The 25,272-nt window shown below is 40.2% G+C and overlaps 1 protein-coding gene across 4 annotated transcripts in view; it reads right to left on the bottom strand.

Annotated features, from left to right (window-relative positions):
* The window catches only part of ARFGEF1 (ARF guanine nucleotide exchange factor 1), a 146,762-nt gene extending 122,064 nt beyond the window's left edge, over positions 1-24,698 (bottom strand). For 3 of the 4 annotated variants that reach the window (XM_031014013.3, XM_055349454.2, XM_055349450.2), the window contains exons 1-2: positions 24,563-24,698; positions 24,217-24,389 (exon numbers count right to left, since the gene is read on the bottom strand). In XM_031014013.3, coding sequence (XP_030869873.1) covers positions 24,217-24,340 — 124 coding nt within the window. In that variant the 5' untranslated portion in view covers positions 24,341-24,389; positions 24,563-24,698. Of the gene's footprint in view, positions 1-24,216; positions 24,467-24,562 lie in introns of those variants that run through there. The other variant, XM_055349451.2, reaches the window with a different exon arrangement.
* Positions 24,699-25,272: the final 574 nt, after the last annotated feature.

Raw genomic sequence — 25,272 nt, 5'->3', positions numbered from 1 at the left:
AAACAATAAAAAATTCACAATAGCTCACCACAAAATAAAATTCTTAAGTATGAACTTAACAAAACACATATAAAATATATACTGAAAGAAATGCTGATAAAAAGATCAAAGAACTAAAAAACAATAAATATATCATGTTCATCGACTGAAAGTATAAAAACAATAAAGATTTCCCCAAAATTATCTACAGATTTAATCCACTGCCAATCAAAATTCTAGCAGGATTTTCTGCACATAAACAGATTCTAACATTTGTTAGGAAAGGCAATGTAACTAGGATAGACAAAACAATTCTAATAAAGAAGAATAACTTGGGAGAAATCCCTATCTCCAATTTTAAGAATTTTAAATTATAATAATCAAAACAATGAAGTGTTAAAGACAGAAACACAGATCAATGGAATAGAGTCCAGACACAGACCCACAGAAGTATAGATGATTAATTTTTGACAAAAGTACAAGCGCAATTCAATGGAGAAAGGATAATCTTTCCAACAAATAGTGTTGGAATTAGACACCCATTTGCAAAAAAAAAAAAAAAAAAAAACTCTTGACCTAAAACTCCCACCTTATACAAAAATTAACTTAAATGGATGACAGATCTAAATGTAAAACAAAAAACTATCAAACTTTCAGAAAACATAGGAGAAACTCTCTGTGAGTTTGGATTCGGCAGAGTTCTTAGATAAAATACCAAAAGCATGTGACATAAAAGAAAAAAATAAAATGGATTTATCAAGATTAAAATGATTGCTCTGTGAAAGACAATGTTAAGAGAATAAAAGGTAAGCTACAGAAAATATTTGCAAATTGTTTATCTGGCAAAGACTTGTATCTAGAATATATACTTTAAAAACTCTTAAAACTCAACAGTAAAAAAACAAATAACCAAATTTTTTAATGGGCAAAAGACTTAGACATTCACCAAAGAGGATATGCACATGGAAAATAAACATAAAAAAAGATGCTCAGACCGGGCACAGTGGCTCACACCTGTAATCCTAGCACTTTGGGAGGCCAAGGCGGGTGGATCACCTGAGGTCAGTATTTAGAGACCAGCCTGGCCAACAGAGTGAAACCCCGTCTCTACTAAAAATACAAAAATTAGCTGGGCCTGGTGTGGCGGGTGCCTATAATCCCAGCTACTTGGGAGGTTGAGGCAAGAGAATTGCTTGAACCTGGGGTGGCGGAGGTTGCAGTGAGCCGAGATCGCACCACTGCACTCCAGACTGGGTGAAAGAGCAAAACGCTATCTCAAAAAAAAAAAAAAGGTGCTCAACATAATTAGCCATTAAGAAAATGCAAATGAAAAACCATAATGATTTAATGCTACACACCTATTAACATGGTAAAATTTTAAAAATACTGACACTCCCAAGAGTTGGTAAGGATATGGAGCAACAAGAACGCAAATACACTGTTGGTAGAAATGCACAATAGCATAGCCGCTTTAGAAAACAGTTTGTAAGTTTCTCATGAAGTTAAACATATACTTACCATATGACCCAGCAATCCCACTCCTGGGTATCTACCCTAGACAAACATGAAAACTTAAGTTTATGTAAAAATCTGTACATGAATATTTATAGCAGCTCTAACCATACTGCCAAAACTGGAAACAACTCAAATGCCCTTCAATGAGTGTTAAACAAACTATACGACATCCATACACTCAGCAGTAAAAAAGAAACAGACAGTGAGGCGTGGTGGCTCACGCCTGTAATCCCAGCACTTTGGGAGGCTGAGGCAGGTGGATTACCTGAGGTCAGGAGCTCGAGGCCAGGTCAGCCTGGCCAACATGGTGAAACCCTGTCTCTACTAAAAATACAAAAATTAGCCAGGCGTGGTGGCAGGCGCCTGTAATCCAGCTACTCGGGAGGCTGAGGCAGGAGAATTGCTTGAACCCAGGAAGAGGCTGCAATAAGCAGATCGCACCACCGCACTTCAGCCTGGGCAATACAGTGAGATTCCATCTCAAAAAAAAAAAATCAAACAAAAAAAGAAGCAAGACTACTAATACATGCAACAACTTGGATAAACCCTAAATGCATGCTGAGTGAAAGAAGCCAGTCTCAAAAGCCTCCATTCTGTATCATTCCACATTTATAACATTCTTAAAATGACAGAGAACAGATCAGTGGTTGCCAGGGGTTAGGTATGTGAGAAATGGTGTGACTATAAGTATGGGGGGGTTTTGGGGGGTGCTAAAACTATTCTGTATCCCAACTGTGATAGAAGTTACACAAATCTTCATGTGTATAAAAATTCATGGAATTGTACAGTAAAAAAGAAAGTCAAATTTACTGTATGTTAACGTAAAAAACAAAAATACAAAGCAAAATAGGTTGCCTACATCCATACTCCAACTTAGTGAAGCAGGATCTCCAGTAATGTGACGTAGTTGGTTGTATTTTTAAGAAGCTCCACGGGTGATCTTGGTGTATTTGTATAGCCAAGGATGAGAACTTCTGTTTTTTTGTTTTGTTTTTTTTTTTTTGAGATGGAGTCTCGCTCTGTCGCCCAGGCTGGAGTGCAGTGGTGCAATCTCGGCTCACTGAAAGCTCCACCTCCCGGGTTCACACTATTCTCCTGCCTCAGCCTCCCGAGTAGCTGGGAGTACAGGCACCCGCCACCACGCCCGGCTAATTTTTTTTATTTTTAATAGAGACGGGGTTTCACCGTGTTAGCCAAGATGGTCTCGATCTCCTGACTTCATGATCCGCCCGCCTCGGTCTCCCAAAGTGCTGGGATTACAGGCATGAGCCACCACACCCGGCCGAGAACTTCTGTTTTAATGCCTTAATTTTAATTTCTCCATCCTTTCTGCCACTTTAACTTCAGGTCAGGGCTTCATCTCTCATCAGGCCTACTGGCTCTAATCCATCTTCTACATAGTGCCAGAGTGATCATGACAAGATAAAGCTCAAGCTCTTCAGCATGGCACACAAAAGCCTCCATCATTTGGCTCCTGCCTACCACTCTCATCTCTCTGCATGCCTTCCTTGCATTCCACACTCCAATTGTAAAGGAACACTGTAAATCCCCTGTAAAGATCTGCCATTTCATACCTCTAGGCTTTCGCTCAAATGGTGTCCTCTGCCTGAATTCCATCCCACCACCACTATGTCCAACAGGTACCTTTCAAGGTTGCCTCAGTCATATGTTCTCTGTCACTCCCAACTAAAACCCTTTTCAGTGGTTTTCCAACCATCCTTACCTATAACACTTTCCATGAGCCTCATCTCCTACCATTCCTGCTGTACACTTAAGTCTCTTAAAATGCCAACCTTCTAGGTAACTCTCTCACACTTTGGGTTTATTCGGCTATTCATGCCTTAGCTAATGATGCTCCTTCTTCCCCAGAATACTTTTTCCACCCATCTTTTCCTGGCTAAAATCCATTCATCCTTCTAGAATAAATAGCTGTTATCAGCCAGGCATGTTGGCTCATGCCTATAATCCCAACACTTTGGGAGGCCCAGTGGGGATGGTTGTTTGAGGCCAGGAGTTCAAAATCAGCCTGGGCAATATAGAGAGACCCCATCGCTACAAAAAGTTAAAGAAAAAATTAGCCAGGCAGGATGGCATGTGACTATAGTCCTAGCTACTAGGGAGGCAGGCTAAGGTAGCAGAATCACTTCAGCCCAGGAGTTCGAGGATGCTGTAAGTTATGACTGCACTGCTGCTCTCTAGCCTGGGCAACAAAGTGAGACCCTGTCTCTTAAAAACAAAAACAAAAGCCTGTCTTTACCAAAAAGTCTTCTCCTGCACTTCTAGGCTAAGATAATTACACTTCTCTATTCCCATAGCTTCCTCCAGTTATTACTATCACTACTTACCTTAGCATATTGAAATTATTTTTATGTATTTATCTCCTTCAATCTGCTCCTTAACAGCAAAGACCACATTTTATACCACATCTTTACATTCATCAGGCTTAGAATAAAATCGGGAACAAATATATACTTAAATGTTTTCCAAAGAAAGCAATAAATGCCAGGCATGGTGGCTCACGCCTGTAATCCCAGATTACTTTGAGAGGGGGTGGATAACCTGAGGTCAAGAGTTTGAGACCAGCCTGGCCAACATGGTGAAACCCCGTCTCTACTAAAAATACAAAAATTAGCCAGGCGTGGTGGCAGAAGCCTGTAATCCCAGCTACTCGAGAGGCTGAGGCAGGAGAATTGCTTGAATCCAGGTGGAGGTTGCAGTGAGCAGACATCGCGCCACTGCACTCCAGCCTGAGTGACACAGCAAGACTCCATCTCAACAACAACAACAACAACAACAACAACAAAGCAATAAATGAGAGAGTAAATTTACCAGGTAACTTAATATACATCTCTTTTTCTCCAAAAGACCTAACTGGGTAACATATGTTGGTAACACCTAAACCTTAAACTTAACCTGATAACTTAAAAGTTGATCTACAACTCAGATCTCTCCCCTAGGCTTGTGTCATGTTATAAACTACTATCAACCAAACATCTTTACTCTGGTGTCCCATATGCACTCAAACTCAATATAACCATAAGTCCATTTTTCCTCAACCCATTTATGTTGAATGTGCTTATTTTCTCATACTGCCATTTTTGGTGAACAGATCCAACTTCTCAAAATCATGTCATTAGAAACCTCAGAATCATCCTAAATGCCTTTCTTTCTCTCATTCCTCACACCCAAACATTTATGAAGTCCTGTTAATTTACTGAGATCTAAGCTTTCCATATTCAGTGCCTCAGGTTCAAATCCTTACTTCTTCAAACCTGTGCTAAGGCAACAGTTTATTAACAGTCTCACTGCCTGCAGTTCTGAATCCCAGAAATCTTTTTTTTTTTTTTTTTTTGAGACAGTCTTGCTCTGTTGCCCAGGCTGAAGTGCAGTGGTGCCATCACCGCTTACTGCAAGCTCCGCCCCTTGGGTTCATGCCATTCTCCTGCCTCAGCCTCCCAAGTAGCTGAGACTACAGGCGCCTGCCACTACGCCTGGCTGATTTTTTTGTATTTTTACTAGAGACGGGGTTTCACCATGTTAGCCAGGATGGTCTCAATCTCCTGACCTCGTGATCCGCCCGCCTCGGCCTCCCAAAGTGCTGGCATTAGAGGCGTGAGCCACCGCACCCAGCCACAACCTACTTTTCAATATGCCAATCAGAGTAGAATGATTTCTCTGAAATGCAACATCAATTTCACTCCTTTGCTTGGCATTCTACTGTCTACAACAGAAGGTGGGGCGCTTGAACATGGGAGGCAGAGTTTGCAGTGAGGCAGGATCGCGCCACTGCACTCTAGCTTGGCAACAGAGTGAGACTCTGTCTCAAAGAAAACAAAACAAAACAAAAAAAGGTCTTCAATGATCTCATCCTTGCTTTCTTTGCCAAACTGTATTCCCACAGTCATACTGAACTCCCTGCAGTTCCCTAAGTGCAGACATGCTTCCCTATACCTCTCTATGCTCATGCAATTAGTTCTGCCACAGCATGTTCCTATAATTCTATGGCAAACTCATCTAGTGATCTTCCAAGCCTGAAGTCCAGAGTGATTCCTCTATAAAGCTGTTCCTGACCCATGACCCCACCCTAGTACTCCTGAAAAGAACTTATCAATTATTCTTCCTTTGGGTTTCCATCAATTTCATATATGTCTACCATAGCGCCTATTTATCAATTCTAACATCTATTTACTGCAAATCTGCCTTCCCCCAAGAGATTACAAGCTGTTGAAGGTAGGAACCACATATGTGTTCCCTAGTTTCCCTAGTGCCTAATACAATTTTAAGACACACTTATGATGTTCAATAAATGTTTGTTAAATAAAATAGTCAAGACTAAAAAGTATTTATATTAGCTTTTAATCCCATGGTAAAACTGGAGTTCACAGTAACATAATTTAAAATACAAAACATTAGGTTAACCCAAAGAGCCACAGAGAAAAAAATCCACTTTTTTTTTTTTTTTTTTTTTTTTTTGAGACAGAGTTTCACTATTATTGCCCAGGCTGGAATGTAACGGCGCTATCTTGGCTCATTGCAACCTCTGCCTCCTGCGTTCAAGCAATTCTCCTGCCTCAGCCTCCCGAGCAGCTGGGATTATAGGTATGCACCACCATGCCCGGCTAATTTTGTATTTTTAGTAGATACGGGGTTTCTCCATGATGGTCAGGCTGGTCTTGAACTCCTGACCTCAGGTGATCCACCCACCTCAGCCTCCCAAAGTACTGGGATTTCAGGCGTGAGCCACCACACCCGGCCGAAAAATCCACTTTTTTTTTTTAACAGAAAATGGCTAATGGGCATACCCCATATACTTAAACTATCATCAACAAATTATAATGAGTGCTTACACCTTTTAAATAATACACATTATTCCTATGGGCAAAGCAAAGGTTGTTTTTAATGCTTTCTCATCTCATCACTTCAAAGGTTGTTTTTAATACTTTCTCATCTCACCAGTCTGCACCTTCCTATCTATTGTCTCCTTACAACCTCATGCTATGCTTATATTACATAAAGGAGCCTCTATCAGGCCTGTCCCAGTCCTACCATGTCCCGTAATGCCCCATGTTCCAAAATTAATCCATTCTCTCCCATCATTTCAGTCAAGTTTCCCATTCTCTCAGTGGGACAAAACTCAGCTAGATGTTGAAGGCAAGAAAGCACTCTCCAAAAATCTAAGGACAGTACCAACATATGAATAACTAATACGTCTAATATTCCCAAAGGTTATCTGCAAATAAATACTAGTAACAAACATAAATAAATATTGAATTATTATGAAGGAAGACTTTTGAGAAATTTCCCAATGGGCAAAGAAGGGAAGGAAGACAGAAGTGCATCTACTCAGGACTAAAAAAGTTTTAAACAAGTTATAATGGAATAAGCACAAATTTTAGCTGATTTCAGGAAAGCACTTATGAATATGAAATATGAGAAAAAGGCTGGGCACAGTGGCTCATGCCTGTAATCCCACCACTTTGGAATCCCAAAGTGGTGGGATTACAGGCCGAGGCGGGCAGATCACTTGAGATCAGGAGTTCAAGACCAGCTTGGCCAACATGGTAAAACCCCTTCTCTACTAAAAATATAAAAATTAGCCAGGCATGGTGGCATGCACATGTAGTCCCAGCTACTTAGAAGGCTGAGGTAGGAGAATCACTTGAACCTGGAGATGGAGGGTGCAGTGAGCTGAGATTGTGCCACTGCACTCTAGCCTGCTCGACAGAGTGAAACTCCATCTCAAAAAATAAAAAAAGAAATAAAAGAAAAAGAACATCTATGACTCACAGTACTGTTTTGTGACTCAAATATGAAATACAGGAAAATAACTGATAAATGGCAGTTTCCATATAATTGAAAAGAACTTGGTATCCATCTCTAGAAAGGATGTAAACCGAAGTACCTGCAAGAGTAAATCTATACTGGTTAACACCGGGCTTTCTACAGACATTAAAACAACCTATACTCTTGAATTAGCTTTCCATACCTTTTCTGGATGTGTTGAGAAGGCCTAAATGGATACATACATGAAAATGAGATCTGAAACCTTACACACCTTTCTTAACTTAGGTTTCTTTTTTGTGATGAAGCTAAGGCTTGTGTTTTAGAAAATAACAGCAACCAATTAGCTTCTCTCAAAAATACTTTTTATTTCTTATATAATACTTAAGATTACCAAAGACATAAATTACAGTAAGTCCTCACTTAACATTGTTGTTCTTGGAAACTGTGATTTTAAGCAAAATTATGTATAACAAAATCAATTTTTTCTAATCAACCTTATAATGACATGATGTTTAACTAACCAATGTTATTTAAGGACCTGCTGTATGTCATTTCACTTAAAGTCACAGTTTCCAAGAACCTATATCAATGACATTAAGTCAGGATTTACTGTATAAATATTTCCTAGTCAAAATCCTATGTGAGGCCAGTTATTCTTTCATTTTGAGAAATCAAAGTGAGAAAGGTCTTGACTTGAAGAACAAAACAATTTCCTTCCTATTATTACAAGCTACTTAGGGTAATAAAGCCCAAAGTACAATCAGTATCTAATACCCTAGTTAGGCATACTCCAAGCAATATCAAAAACATTTAAATTATCCCTGTGTTCACTATGAGGTTGACTTGCTCGTAAATAAATGACTATTATTCAATTATCTATATTTGATGTCAGCAACCTTCTTCCTTGATTTTATTTTTCTACTTCAATAAGCCCACTACTTATACTTGTGTGTATGTTTTCTTTTTCCTCTTACTCTACATTTAAATACCACATGCTTGAGGAAGAAGATAAATAGGTAATATTTTTGCATTTGTAGAAGTTCTTCAGAAGCATACAGACTCCTCGATTACATACGTCTTTTTTTTTTTTTTTTTTTTTTTGAGACAGAGTTTCGCTGTTGCCCAGGCTGGAGTGCAATGGTGCGATCTCGGCTCACTGCAACCTTCGCCTCCCAGGTTCAAGCTATCATCCTGCCTCAGCCACCCAAGTAGCTGGGATTACAGGCACCTGCCACCACAGCTTGGCTAATTTTTTGGATTTTTACTATAGATGGGGTTTCACCACGTTGGCCAGGCTGGTCTCAAACTCCTGACTTCAGGTGATCCACCCACCTCAGCCTCCCAAATTGCTGGGATTACAGGCGTGAGCCAACGCACCTGGCCCAATGACATACTTCTAACCACACCATGAATATTTTATAGTAGTTCTACCACAAGACAGTAAAACGTGTTACTTGGTATGATTATATTTGTCAAAATTTCCTTGTATTTGCAACACTTTTTCCCTGTATACCTACACATATTTGTTCTAAGAAAAGTACTATATAATCTGCTTTTTCCAATCATTCATCTTCCCATTTCTGTAAGTATATTTCAAGCACATCACTACATAGTACTTTGTAACATTCCCCTGTATTAACACATCATTTAATCAATCCTATATTGTTGACTACTTGAGTTATTTTCATATTTTAGTAATTATAAACAGCAAAATGATGAATACACTTGTACATATATCTTTGTAACACATTTCTCATTGTTTTCTAACAATATTCTAGAAGAATTTGAAATAGAGGGGGTGAAAGAAAGGGGTGGAGAGATGAGGGAGATAAAGAAGGGAACAAGGGAAAAAGATGACAGAGAGGTGAGATAAGACCTTTTTTAAAAAAAAGATATAAAAGAGAATGCCTATGTTTATTAGCAGAGTTGCTGTTTTATCATTTTCAGCAAATTCCTATTAAAGGTACCTAGGCTGAAACTCTTATAATTTTTTTTTCCTTAAATAGCCATGGGTGCTAATTCTTTACAGTCTTAACAAACTGAACTATTCTTCTGGAAGCTTATTTTCTCTGCCTGGATATTTACAAGATTAATTTTTTATCTTTAATATTAAAAAATATTGCTAGACTGAGATTTGTAAGTCTTTTTACATCGAGTATTTTTCTTCCTAGAATATAGCAGTTTGCACACACAAGTATTTTTTAGTGCAGAAGTTTTCTCCAGCATCTCTCTGATTATTGTTTTGCCAGCAATTTCTAGTTTTTGTTTTATGCTTCAGAAAATGAGTTATCCATATGTTACAAAGCTTTATGTTCCCTGTCCTCCATATCTAGCTCTTCTCTCTCATCCTTTTAGCTTTTCATTCCTCCTGGGATCTAGCAATAAACTTCCACCTATCTACTGTTCTACCATGTAGTGAATTTTCCCTCATTTCTGCAACGTAGTGGTCATTTGTGAGGATACATCAAGGGTTGTAAACTAAATGTGCATTTGTATTTCAGGTTACCCTCTGATTATTTTTAAACTGTTTGAATTGAGTTAAAATATGTCTTTATAAATCAAGAATGTTTTCATAAATCAATGCTGACAGAGATTCTGAGGGTTTGAAAAGAAGGAGAAAGAAGGAGAATCCGGTAGGAAATTAATGTAAATGGGTCAAAAAAAGGAATGGAAATACTGTGGTAATTTTTTAAAATAAAAAATTCAGGGCCAGGCCCAGTAGCTTACGCCTGTATAATCGCTGGACTTTGGAAGGTTGAGGCGGGCGGATCACGAGATCAGGAGTTCAAGACCAGCCTGGCCAACATGGTGAAACCCCGTCTCTACTAAAAATACAAAAATTAGCCAGGCATGGTGGCATGCGCCTGTAATCCCAGCTACCTGGGAGGCTGAGGCAGGAGAATCACTTGAACTCGAGAGGCGGAGGTTGCCGTGAGCCGACATGGCACCACCGCACTCCAGCCTGGGCGTCTTTAAAAACAAAACAAAAAACAAAACAAAAAAACAAACAATTCAGGATAAAAATAAGAATTTAGGCCGGGCACAGTGGCTCACGCCTGTAATCCTAGCACTTTGGGAGGCTGAGGCAGGCAACCATCCTGGCTAACACGGTGAAACCCTGTCTCTATTAAAAATACAAAAAATTAGTCAGGCGTGGTGGCAGGTGCCTGTAGTCTCAGCTACTCGGCAGGCTGAGGCAGGAGAATGGCGGGAACCCGGGAGGCGGAGCTTGCAGTGAGCCGAGATTGTGCCACTGCACTCCAGCCTGGGCGACAGAGTAAGACTCTATCTCAAAATAAATAAATAAATAAATAAATAAATAAGAATTTAAAAAAAATGGAAAGAGCTAGAAAAAAAGCAAATATTCTTAAGAACATTTAATTTCCAAACTCAAAAAAAAAATTTTTGTTTTCTTATACACTTTCTGAAAAGCCAAATTATTAACAGTGACTATCTTAGACAAAATATTTAGGGCCATTAATTTACTAAATCAATAAAACCTTTACATTAAGAAGTTTTAGTCAAGCCAACTGGTGAGATATATCTTACACAGAACAGCATTAGGCATGCATGAGCAGCAAAACCAAACAAAGCTTATTTGCTATTAATGAAAGATTATATTATTTTTACAAATGTTAAGGATAGAAAGCTTCAATGAGACTGAATTGGTAGAAACCACTTAGGGGAGTGCTAAAAATAAAAAAAAAACAAAGGCTACTCAATTTAATAACACAAAACTGAAAACTACTTAGTAAAAATAAATATAATTTTAACTTAGTGATAAAACAGAAAAAGATTAGCAAATCTTTCTTAAAGATATTTTTCATTCAAACCAAGAAAAAGCAATCAAACAAAAAGAACTATAATAGTGACAATTTTGAGAACCTAACATTTTCTTAGAGAAACCATAATTTTGCGTATTAATTACCTACTAAAGGGTGCTTTTTGAAATGTAAAAGAAAATTAAGAATTGAGAAATATTTAACTATTTCATAAGGAAAACAATTCAATAAAGGTAGCCATATATACAAGTTTAAGAGAGTATATGTTGGCATACTCATTGACTTTTTAAGGAAAGAATGTTTACATATTACAAACTAAAGAACCTTTCCTTCTACTTTACCACTCAAGGAATCTTCTATAACAGTCATAAAAATGGGGATTGAGGGTAGAAACAAAAAGAACAAAATACCTTCACTTCATTTATTCAAACACACAGATTCATCATTGCAGTTAGTAAAAAAACACATTCTAATAATATAACTTTATTTCTGTCTTTGTATCTTCTAGCAAGATAACTATAGACACAGAGCTGTTATTTACTATAAAAAATTTTTTCTCTAATAATTGTAAAAACTCATTTTTGGACACTGGTGTATATTATAAAATCTTAACTACTGACTATTAACTAGTATCAAACAACCTACACCTTATTTTTACTCTTCATCTTTGCAGAAGATGCATATGGTTCCATTCTTATTTCTAAAGATCAAAGCACATCAGAAATTACACATAAGCTTTGCTTGTCACTGCATTAAACATTGTTGCTTTCTGATACTGCATTAAACAAACACATTCTCAATTATCAGGTAAGAAGTAAAACTTAGGGAATGGAAGCATGGGGACCCAACAAATTGGATGAAACAAAATAATCAACTACTTCCCAACTATAACACTTTTTATCTAATGTATAAGAAGAGAAGGCAAGAAAATCTGATTAAGTAACATGTTAATAAGATGTTAAGAATGAGCATTAGAAAACTTAAAAGAAAATCCTTAAGTTATTTGGAAAAAGAAGTAATACTATTAAAAAAAAATTAAGAAACAACGAAGACTAGTCAATCTTACCAGATACCACATTAAGTACTATACTAATACAAATTGAAAATGACTGATGGAATATGATGTGATGTTTTAAAATTACTTAGTAACTGCTATTAAAACACCCATCAATTCAGAGAAACAAAATGAACTTTTAAAATACATACTTATTATATACCCTGCTATGGTCTGTATGTTTGTGTCCTCCCAAAAAAATCACATGTTGAAACTTGATTCCCAGTGTGATGGAATTAAGAGGTGGGGCCTTCAGGAGGTGACTAGGTCATACGGGTGGAGCGCTCATGAATGGAATTAGTGCCCTTATAAAAGAGGTGTATTTCACTCTTCTACCATGTGACAACACAACTAGAAGGTGCTGTCTATAAGGAACCAGCCATCACCAGATACGGAATCTGTCAGCACCTTGATCTTTGAATTCCCAGTGAGAAATAAAGAACTGTGAGAAATAAATTTCTGTTGTCCATAAGCCACCCAGTTTACAGTATTCTGTTATAGTAGCTTAAACAGACTAAGATATACTCTAATAACCCTCAAGAAAAAAAGGATGAAAAATATCAAATTCATAGAAAATGAAAGTACAGATATCCTAACTATAAAAAGGAATTTTTATGTCTTTGTTTTTCACTCTTAGAACAGAAAAAAAAAATGCAAAGGAAAGATGAAGTGATAAAACACTGATCAAAACCAATAAATCTAAAGACAGCAAATTCTCTGTCTTGTCCTCCTCAGTGCTCTGTTGTTTATTTGAATCTAGCACAGGTATACTATGTATGGCAACCTTGCCTTAAGGAACAGTCATGAATGACCACACTCTAATCCAACAATCAAAATCTTAAGAGTTTATTTTAAACAGTTCTGCATATATAACAAACACTAAAAAAATTCTGCAAGGGATTAATTAAAAAAAAAATCTGTGCAGCAAAACTTAAATGTAACATGTCCCCAAACTCAAAAATATTTAAACAAATGACACACTGTTAAAATGCTAGGTAGGAAGGCAACATAGATATATAGAAAATGCACATGAAATATTGATGAGAGAACAGAAAATCATGACAATTACACAATAAATACTTTTATATACTTACATGTGAAGTCACTGAGATTTACAACTAGTTATTTTAAGATAAAGTCTTATTGGTAATTTCACATAACATAACATTTTAATAAGATTTTGTTCTTGTATCAATTCTTAAAATGATTTGAAATGTTACAAAATATTAATATAAAAAGCAAATGAGAGTAGTTTTAAAGGGTTAGGCATAGAAGCACAATAAAAGCTAGCCTATCCTGAATCCCTGGGAGGTGTTACAGGGCACATTAAATTTCCAAATGGCTTAAATTACTGACACTTTACTTCAAAATTAAATCTTAGAAGATACATACACACGAATCTGCCTGACTTCTTAAGCAGAAAAGAGAATTAAAATTATATTGTACACGACAGATTTGGGGATCCCATGATGAACACATGAATATTTACCCTGGAGATTCACTGAAATGTACATGGCAATATTTTCCTATATTGCTGTTATTTCTATGTCTGTTCAGTATATGGCCCTTTTTCTCTTTTTTGACAGTGCCTTTCTTTCTACAGTTGCCCTTCTTTTCCTTTTTGTATTGCTACTTACAAACATGTAGTACTGTGATTAAAGGTGCAGCACAGGACTGACACATTAGGCCAAAAAGCAGAGTGTGACACAACTCCCAAGATGACTATGTAGGCTCTAAGGTCATATTCGAATTCTGCCAAACACAAACTCATTTTCTTCATTTGCAAAATGCAGGTAATAACAGAACCTAAGCATATAGGGTTGTTCTGAGGACTAACTGAGATAAAGTCAATGAAGTATTTAATTGGCACGGAACCTGGCATACAGTAAACAATAAATGTTAGCTATTCTTTTTCCTCCTATTATTGCCTTAAAAATTAAATACCTTTTTTTTTTTTTTTTTTGACAAGAGTCTCACTCTGTTGCCAGGCTGGAGTGCAGTGGCGCGATCTCAGCTTACTGCAATCTCCACCTCCCGGGATCAAGCGATTCTCCTGCCTCAGCCGCCCGAGCAGCTGGACTACAGGCATGCACCACCACGGCCAGCTAATTTTTGTATTTTTGGTAGAGACATGGTTTCACCATGTTGGCCAGGATGGTCTCGATTTCCTGACCTTGTGATCCGCCTACCTCGGCCTCCCAAAGTGCTGAGATTACAAGCATGAGCCACCACGCCTGGCCATTTTTTTTTTTTTTTTGAGACAGGGTTTCACTCTGTCACCCAGGCTGGAGTCCATTGGTGTGATCACAGCTCACTGCAGCCTCAACCTTCTGGGCCACCTCATCCTCCCAAGTAGCTTGTGCACACCACCACACCCAGTAATTTTTTTTTTTTTTTTAGTATTTTTTGTAGACACACGGTTTAGCCATGTTACCCAGGTTGGTACTGAACTCCTGGGATCAAGGGATCTCCCTGTCTTGGCCTCTTTAAGTGCTGGGATTTCAGGTGTGAGCCACCACATCTGGCTGTTAAATTTTTTGAAGAATATGCCTGTGCATGTCCATGCTCCCATGTATGTGTGTGTAGAATGAAGTTTTGGAAAAATACAGTTTGAGCATTCCTAAACTGAAATGTTCCAAAATCTGAAACTTTTTGAGAACTGACATGAAGCCAGAAGTGAAAAATTCCGAATCTCATCTCATGTGATGGGTCACAGTCAAAACACAGTCAAAATTTTGTTTCATGCACAAAATTAACAACAGTGCATAAGACCAGGTGCAGTGGCTCATGCCTGTAATCCCAGCACTTTGGGAGGCCAAGGTCGGCGGATCACCTGAGGTCAGAGTTTGAAACCAGCCTGGCCAACATGGCAAAACCCCGTCACTACTAAAAATACAAAATTAGCTGAGCATGGTGGCGCATGCCTGTAATCCCAGCTACTTGGAAGGCTGAGACAGGAGAATCACTTGAACCTGGGAAGCAGAAGTTACAGTGAGCTGAGATCGCACCACTGCACTCCAGCCTGAGCAACAACAGCTAAACTCCGTCTCAAAAAAAAAAAAAAGAATAGTGCATAAAATTACCTTTGGATTGTGTATAAGGTGGATGTGAAACATTAGTGAATTTTGTGTTTAGACTTCAATCTCATCCCCAAGATATTTCATTATGTATATGCAAATATTCCAAAGTCCAAAAAAAAAAACAAACCAAAATTGAAAACATTTCTGATCCCAAGCATTTCTGATAAGGGACATTTAATCTGTACTTCAAAAAGTTAACAGTGTTTCAATGAAGTAACGCTTCATCATAACAACTAGGATGGCTAAAAATAAAAAGGCAGTAACAAATATTGATGAGAATTTGAAGAAACGGGAAGCCTCATACACTGCTGGTGGGTATGTAAGCTGGAAAAGAATTCAGCAGTTTCTTAAAAAGTTAAACATAAATTTGTCAAGTGGCCCACCAATTCCCTTCCCAGTTTGTCTACCTAGGACAAATAACAGTTTACGTCCACACAAAGACTTACACACAAATATTCATGGCAGTATTATTCATTCAACCCAAATATCCATCAACTGGTAAATGGATAAACAAAATATAGGGTATCTAAACAATGGAATGCTATTCATCAATAAAAGGAAATGAAGTGTGGATACAAACTTCATGAATGAACCTCAAAAACATACTGAAAGAAAGCAGACACTAACGACCACCTGTGTATAACTGCATTTCATGAAATGTCCAGAAAAGGCAACTCTAAAGACAGAAAATAGATTAGTGAATGCCAGAAGCTAGGGATGACAACAAGGGCACTACAGATCTTATTGAGGTAATAGAAATGTTCTAAAACTGGATTTATGCTGATGGCTGCATAATTCAGTAAATTTACCAAAAATCATTACACTCAAAAAAAGTAAATACTATAGTATGTAAATCATTTATCAGAAAGTTGTTTTTCAAAAAGTTAACAGTAGTTATTTATCTTCAGCTAAGAGTATCACGGTAAATTTTTTTTTTTTTTTTTTTTTTTTTGAGACAGAGTCTCACTCTGTCGCCCAGGCTGGAGTGCAGTGGCGCAATCTCGGCTCACTGCAAGCTCCGCCTCCTGGGCTCACACCATTCTCCTGCCTCAGCCTCCCGAGTAGCTAGGACTACAGGCGCCCGCCACTACGACTGGCTAATTTTTTGTATTTTTAGTAGAGACGGGGTTTCACTGTGTTAGCCCGGATGGTCTCGATTTCCTCACCTCATGATCTGCCCGCCTCAGCCTCCCAAAGTGCTGGGATCACAGGCGCCAGCCACCACGCCGGGCCCCGTATCACGGTAAATTTTATTGTTGTAGTTACATTTTTGAAAATGATTTGAAGGATTTGTTTATAAAAAACATCAAATTACCAAACTTACTGGAATTATAAAAGCATACAGACTGAGTAAAAGCCATAGAGATTCTCTTCTATAGAAAGTGCTTGGCCTTCAAGATATGTACTTTGACTGCTTATATTTTTATTATTTCTTAGCAAAGTTCTGACAGATGAGGATTGTTAAACAGCTGATTAAATGAAGTCTCAATGTACACATTTTTGTTAAGAAAAATTAATAGCCTCACATGGAGTTTCCTAAAGACACTGCCAGTGGTAATACGAAATATTTTAAAGATTTTCGTTTTTTTTTTTTTTTTGAGACGGACTCTCGCACTGTCTCTCGGGCTGGAGTGCAGTGGCACAATCTTGGCTCACTGCAACCTCCGCCTTCCAGGTTCAAGCGATTCTCCTGCCTCAGCCTCCTAAATAGCTGGGATTACAGGCGCCCACTGCCACCACGCCCGGCTAACTTTTTGTATTTTTAGTAGAGATGGAGTTTCACTATGCTGGCCAGGCTGGTCTCGAATGCCTGACCTCATGATCCACCCGCCTCGGCCTCCCAAAGTGCTGGGATTACAGGCGGGAGCCACCACGCCCGGCCATTTTAAAGATTTTCAAAGACTTTTCTGAATGAAAAGATAACATAGGTTATATAAACAAATTTAGTTATATCAAGTCTAAGTCTAAGCAAAACAAAATATCAAAAGCAGAACACAAAACTTTTTAAATATTCTTAAATACTTGAGCCCAGACCTTTTAAGCTTTTCAAGAGCCTCTACTTATAACACACTAAAGCCTCAGAATAACTGCTTTCTAGATTCATGAAACAATCAGAGATGAGCCAAAGACAGGATCTGATTGTGTAAACATATGTACAGTAGACTCTGTAAGTGGAAACTTGAATAAAGAAATCAAAATGGGTCTGAAAAGTTAGGATAAAAGGGAACTTGCATTCATTTCCTAAGGCTGCCTTAACAAATTACCATAAATTTGGTGGCTTAAAACAACAGAAATTTCCTCTCATAGTTCTGGTGGCCCAAAATCTAAAATCAAGGTCACAGCAGAGCTATGCTACATCCAAAGGGAAGAATCCCTCCTTGCCTCTTCCTACTTCTGGTGGCTTCTGGCATTCCATAGCTTGTGGCAGCAGTAACTGATCTCGTCTCCATTTTCACATGGACTTTTTCCTTTGTATGTGACTGTGTCCCTTCCTCTTCCTTACAAGGACACCATTCACTGGATTTAGGGCCCACCTAAAGGCTCTAAGTTGAGGATCTCAACTTCACCTTGAGATCTTTCACTAATTACATCCACCAAGTTCCTATTCCAGGAAAAGAACCAGACAAGTGAAAGGCTCATTTCTTTGATAAAAAAACCTCCCTGCAAAAAACCTGACAAGGCAGGCCGGGCGCAGTGGCTCACGCCTGTAATCCCAGCACCTTGGGAGGCCGAGGCAGGCGGATCACAAGGTCAGGAGATCGAGACCATCCTGGCTAACACGGTGAAACCCCATCTCTAATAAAAATACAAAAAATATCAGCCAGGCGCGGTAGCGCTACACGAGATTAGCTACTCGAGAGGCTGAGGCAGGAGAATGGTGTGAACTCGGGAGGCGGAGCTTGTAGTGAGCCAGGATCGCGCCACTACACTCCAGCCTGGGTGACAGAGCGTGACGCCGTCTTAAAAAAAAAAAAAACAGACAAAACAAATTGAAATTATTTTGTGTTATTCTCAGTAGAAAATATCCTATTATATCATCTGAAAATTCTATCATTAAAACATTCTAAAATACATATAGAAGGCAGGATGAAAATGTTTTACTGTCTAAAAATCTATTTCCCAAAGGCTTTTTCTATCCTAGTGTCCCCCATTGAGGTGAATGCCATCTTCCTCTACCCTGAACCTCTGGCTACAAGACTGGATGCCATCCCCTCTGTTAACCAACCCATCAGCAAATCCTGTGGATTCCAAAATATATTCCAAATGCACACAATTATCACCCTTTCCACCACCACCAACTTAGCCTAAGTCCCCATGGTCTCTCGCCACAGTGAGCCTTTAAAAATATAAACATGCTGTCACTAAAATCCCAAATCTGCCCTCCCCCTCCCATCTTTCCCTCTGTCTCTCTCCCAGCCACACAAGCCTCCTTGCATCCTGAAACACACCAAGCACACATCCATCTTGCTATTTCCTGTTTCTATTTCATCCAAGTATCTGAAAGACTAAATCCCTCACTTATGTCACTTCTTTGCTCAAATGTCATCTCACAGATAGGACTTTCCCGACAACTCTAACTAAATCAGTACTCCCACCCTTTTCCCTTTAACCTTCTGAACTCCTTCTTCTGATGATACAAGGTTGTTACTATCACCCTCACCCCACTAGAATGTGTGTTCTATGAAAGCATGTTTGGTTCACTGCTATATACCCAGCAATGAAGTAGTATCTGGAACATATGAGGAGTTTAACAAATATCTGATTGAAATATATACCTAGTTCGGAATGACAATAATAACTTACTCATGTATTTTTCCTTTTCAAATATCTTCCTTCCTCCATTATGTGAGGAATATTATGACAAATATTTCCCCAAATTATTTCCCATTCACAATTTTCTCTCTAAGTTAAACCTTACCAAGAGACACAAATGAGTTATCTGCCCCTAGATGGGGTGGGAAAGAAAGCTAGTCAGCAAACAGTCCTCTGATCTCGATATTTCTACTGCTCCTTATTTCGGACTTTCTTCTCCTTCCCACACCATCAACACATCTACTACTTTCCCCAAACCTGTGTTTAGAGAAACACAGGTTTGTGCACTGGTTTCCCCAAACCTCTTCTAGAAGATGGTCTCACCAGTAGTCAGGGTTATTGTACTTGCCTTTCTTTCCCCAGTGTCCCAAAGTAAGTTCCAAGGAACAACATATCCCAGGGGAGTTAACTGAGTTAGCAAACAATGAAAAAGGATCACATAAATTCAGGAAAAACTTCATTAAACAAAATTGAGCAGGTGTCTTTCTTGGAGGACTTTTCAGAATCTTAACTATGTTCATGTGCATTATAAATTTCCCAAATGGAAACAGATTACACACTGTAATCCAAACTTATTTTTTCAACCCAAACTTATTTTCTTCAAAGAGCTTCTCTAAGAACTTGTACTCTACAACATTTATTTTAGTCAACACTATTCTAGAGCAAGTGTCCTAAAAACAAATCTGAAATGTGAAAGAAAAGAACAAATACAAATAGGATCAATCTTTCGGTTATGTCATTAATTATACTCTTCTCTTCTACCCATCTCAAAAATTCAGGTAGCCTGGCTTACTGAAAACACCTTTTACTTTAGATATCAAAGAAGACTTAAACGGAGATTTGTTAATGGATTTAAATTATAATTAAGGTGTTCACTGATGGCAGGCTATTGTTTGGGGATAAATCATTTTTTCATAAATGGTGAAGAGTGATGAAAATTAATAGTTACCAAAAGTAGCATAAAACCAGGGCCCAAAGCATTCAAGTAATTTCCCCTCCACTGACATATCTTTTTTATAACACCACCAACAAAAATAAGGGTGGGATTAAAGGGGCAGAAGGAAGCAAGTTCTGAAAAGTTTGAGTCTCAATATTGTATTTCTGGATGAAACTATAATTATAGGTAATAGACTCTTATATAAGAAAACTAAGTCAGCAGGATCACTTTGTAATATGATGAACAATATAAATTCATACCCTGTGTGATGCAAAAATTACTTCCCTAACAATTTTGTCTCCATTATTTTCCCATATACCTCCTGGGAACCCACCCGTATCACTGCCAGTATATGCCTCCCTTCCCTTTAAAACCTTCTTCTGGTCACCTCTTCACCTTTTTCACTCTTATTGTGTATCAGTGCCAGTTTCCAACCTTGAACTCTTTCATCCTAACATTTGCAGAGTATCTTCATAGATACTCTTCATTCGATGTCAGAAAGCATAAGCTGAACTAGTCACAGCCCTAACATAAAAGAAACTCCTGAAACTTAGAGGCCTTACTGGAATAAGTCCCAACTGCACCCTCCCTAGCAGATAAACAATGCTACCTTCAAGCCCAATCCCACAACAATCCTAAATTCTTTGAAACTAAAAATAGCTCAGCTGTTGTCTCATCTGCCAGCAGATGGCCAGACTATTTTTAAGTCAGGATTCTCGAGAGCAGGAATGGATCAGGCTAAGCTAGGGCAGCCTAGACTCCCTCTCTCTGCAGAGAGCTGTAGTAGGGCAGGTACCAAAAGAGGGCAACCTGGAGCTGTTCCTGTGCCTGTGGGCTTCTTATCAGTTGTAACAGTGTAACAGTGTGTGTGTGGGGGGGGGGGGGGACGGGGGGGGGGGGGGGATTCTTTCTTTTTTAACCATTCTTTACTTCAAAATGAAGTCTGACATAAGAAAATTTGAAAAACGTTTTACATTAACTCTGCATCCCTTTAAAGGTTTATTTTTCTTTGTGTGAAAATAAAAGTTCCTTGAGAAGTCTCTGAGAATGGATTGTTTTAATGAAGTAAAATTTCCCCAAATCTAGATGCTGTTTCATAAGTTATACTTTTTGACCAAAAAAAAAAAAAAGTTTTAAGAATACACAATAAGCCGTAATTTCATGAGTATAGTTTACAGAAAATCCATCTATAATTGGCCATATGTTAAAAGGTTGCTGAATTAATTTTGAATGGCAATACTCAGAAATCTACTCACATGCCAATACAATGATTTTCAAACAAAAAAGGATTAAATGTCTGACATACTATGTATTTTCCTGTTAACTGTCCATCTCCCTTCAGCTGTATGCTCAATAAATATTTGGGGAAAGAATGAAGACAGACAGGTGGGTATTTAGAAGGGTTATAACACCACCCACAAAATGATCTCTGTATCTTCACCATCCAACACCTACCCACTCACAATCTATAGACCCGAGAGGACTAAATCAGGCCTTTTCAGTTTGCTTTCCCATCCTGCTTGATGGCCACACAGATTACCAACAGACCAGAGCGGGCTGGCCCAGGTCTCAATAGTGAAGTGGAGAAGATAAGTCTCTAACGGTCTTCAAGGACAATACATTTGTGGGAATACCATCTTCCTGCAAAATATACTTTCTGCAAAGACAAAATGAGTTATGCTTATCAATTTATGTTTGGGTGGTGATGTAGATAGACTGCAAGGGAAGAAACAAAGTTCACCAGGGATTAGCTACCATGAGATTACTGAGATTTTGCTTTGTTGGAGGCTAAATTTAACTTTACGAAATGTGGGAAAAAATGCCTCATACATCTCAAGTAAATAAAGTACTGTGGTGCCTAGCCCTACTTCCCTGGATAGTCACATTCCTCGTAACAAGCTTCTACTGAGTATACAGAAGGGACAAAAAAGTAAAAACTGGCAAAATCTGGAATAGACAACCCTGGTACAGTCGGCACACATATCAAGTAATCCCGACCTCCAGAAATGGCAAAGACCATTTAGAGCGCTATAGGCCCTCTAAAGATGATGCTCATGAGTGGTAGGGAATACCCAATGCACGAGTTAACAGGACAGTGCAATCACATTTATGGCACATTAGACGAGATGTGACCATACAATCATTAAGTTCAATACCCTAATTTTACAGAGAACTTAAGGCCCAGGGACTTGCCTAATACTACAACGTAACAGAACTGGGATTTAAACCTAGGATCTCAGACTCTCATTCCAGTAGGCTCTCCACTAAAATATGCTTACTTATGTTACCACTTTGGAGAAGGAAAATATATACATACACACAACACACTCCATTTCTTCAGTTTGATACTTACAATTTAATGTATTAAAAATATGTTGTAACATGAAAAATCTGAATTATAAAAAATTAAGGCCAGGAGAGGTAGCTCATGCCTATAAACCCAGCACTTTGGGAGGCCAAGGTGGGAGGCTCTCTTGAGCCCAGATTTGGAGACCAGCCTGGGTAATATAGAGAGACCGCCATCTCCACCAAAAAACAAAACAAACAAACAAACAAAAATTAGCCAGGTGTGGTGGTGTGCCTGAAGTCCCAATTACTTGGGAGGCTGAGGCAGGAGGAATGCCTGATCCTGGGAGTTTGAGGCGGCAGTGAGCACTGATTGTGCCACTGCGCTTCAGTCTGGGTGACAGAGCAAGCCCCTGTCTCAAAAAACAAACAAAAATTTAAAACTTTAATTTGAATCTCTCTAAAGTTCTTCAACCTTCAAGTAATTTACAAACCTACATATAACAATTCTTTTAAAAATCCTGAAATCACTTTCTCCCCAGTCTCACTCCAATTTAATATTATTCCTTTCAGGATCTAGATATAAATACAGCTTTTGCCACTAGACAACTGTCTTCTCATACACCGGGAACAGTCTTTTGTTAGCTACAAAAATAACAAAATGCAAACTTCTGGTCGATGAGTAAGGTGAAAAAATAATCTTAAGCCCCTTATACTACACATTCAAATTTTTTAAGATGAAATTTCTTCGACGTTTTTCATATTACCAATTTTAACGATCTAGGAAAAAAAACTACAGTATATTACAGCAAATTAAATGTAGTCTTCTATTTAATAATTAAAAGCTAATTTTAAGTTATCTAGACTCCCTAACTCTAGCATACTTTAAGTTATTGTGGATTTTTCCCCTTTCAAGAATGCTTTTTTCTAAAGCCCATTTAACAAGCTTCCTTTTCTTGCCAATTTGACCTAGTGTATTTCCAGTGCCATAAAGTGTAAACATTAGGAATGTATCTTTGTGTTAAATGTTCTGGTCTCTCAAACGATTTCATCTTTGATGGATGCAATAGATCTAACAATGTTCCCCCTTTAACAATTCCTCATCTGCCTAACCTCATAGGCAGGAGGTATTGTTTGGATTTTCCCTGCTGCGGGCTTCATTACACTAGATCTCTTCCATCTGAACTATAAATCACAATTCAAGCTTGAAACCAGCTGCCACTGTCCAGACATGTGGCTGGTGGGTGTCATTGTCTTTTTCATTTTCCTCATTTCAAACCCTCCCTTCCCTTGTCACCTAAAGCCATTTTATCTAAAGGTTCTTTGCTTCCCTGCTTTCATGCCGCCACCCCCACCCTCACCCCTTAACCACCGGTCTTGTTCTTCCAGGTCAGCCCAGTCAAATACAATATTACTCTATGTTTTTCCTGTGGCGGAGGCGGAGAGATGTCAGAACGGGCTGCACCTCTTGCAAACCCCTTCTCAACACTGTCAACAAGGAAACAACTTCAGCAGCCTATCTCCCCAAAGTACCTCGCCAAACGAAAAAGTTATTGTTAATTATGATACGGAACCTTTCCCACACCCAATCTTGACATACCAGCCCCACCTCAATTTCCAAGCTAATAAACAACAGCTCATCTTCTGCTTCATCACAAAGGGTGGTATCCAGTCCGCACCTCACGGACCACCAACAAAATCCTCTCACTCTCCAGTCGATCCCTCGAACCCAGGTGCCCCGCGATCCTAAGCCCTGCCGGTTTCCCGAGCCCAGCTCACTGCCCTTCCTCCTCTACCCCGCCTCTGCCCCACATCCAGCCGAGTTCCTGTCAACTCCAGACACGGAGCAGAGGGCTCCGCGAGGGCTTCCCGAGGTCAGAGGCGCGGGCCTCGGGAAAGCCCCCGGCGATCCCACCCCCCCACAGGCGCCCCCCTCCCCCCGCCCCACAACAAGCACCCCATCCCCCGGGCGTCCTCCCCGCTCACCTAACGCCACCTCGCAAGCTTTGCGCAGCTGGGAGTGATGCGCCTTCTTCACTTCCTTGTCGGCCAATATCTTCTCCAGAGCCCGGGTCAGGAACATGTTCTTCGTCTTCTTCCCCTCATACATGGACGCAGAGAAGGAGGCGGCGGCTCGTCCGACCCGCGGCTCCCAGCGGCTGGAGGGGAGGAGGAGGAGAGGAAGGAAGAGAAGAGAGAAAGGAGAGGGGGTGGAGGTGGGGGAGTGGAGGCGTGGAGGGCAGCGGCAGGATCAGGAAGGGGCGGGCGAGCGGGACCAGCCGCGGTGTCGGCGAGGGGCGTCGAGGTCCTCGCCGCCCCCAAGAAGCCGTACCTCGAGGGCCGCGCCCGTCGGGCCTCCGCTTCTCCCGGCCCGGGGGTCGCGTCCCGGCCGCCCCTCTCACTCGTCCCTCCGGCCCTGGTGGCGGTGAGGGAGCCCGGCCCGGGCGGCTGTCTGCCGGGAACTGAGGGACGAGGTGGCGGCGGCTCTCAGAGGCACCGCGAGAGGAGGGCTACCCTGGCTACTGTGGGGATTAGCACCCGCCGCGGCCGCGAACTGGCCCCCATCACCGCCGACCTGCCCCGGCCGCCATGTTGGGAGGAAACGACGCGTCACGCAGCGGCCGAACGGCTGCAGAGGAGGAAGCGGCGGCGGCGGCGGCGGCGCTCCCTGCCCAGAGCTGCCGCGGCGCCGGGAGGCTGGGGGCGGAGGGCGGCGCAGGAGGAGCGGCCCGAGCCGCAGCGCTACGGCGGCCCGGCGGGGCCTCCAGCGTTCGCCTGCAGGGCGGCGTGGGGCGTGGCGGGCCTCTGGTGGCACCGCGCCCAGCACTTCGGGCTCTTGGTGGCGGCCGAGCTGCGGGACCAGAGATCCCCCCACTCGGCACCCCTGCTCCTGCCTAGTGAACAGGACTCCTGGCTACTCTGCACCGGCTTTCTAACTTTCTGATGGGGATGCAGTCCTTTGCATTCCAGGGGTCACAGCAACACCCGCATCGCCCGTTCTCAGCCGCACTGGGTCTCCGCCTGCATCACTCGACTCTAAAA

Source organism: Gorilla gorilla, chromosome 7 (genome assembly GCF_029281585.2).
Source record: "Gorilla gorilla gorilla isolate KB3781 chromosome 7, NHGRI_mGorGor1-v2.1_pri, whole genome shotgun sequence".
Classification (NCBI taxonomy): Eukaryota; Metazoa; Chordata; class Mammalia; order Primates; family Hominidae; genus Gorilla; species Gorilla gorilla.
The sequence above is the reverse complement of the archived record's forward strand: the minus strand, read 5'-3'. Positions and strand labels throughout refer to the sequence as shown.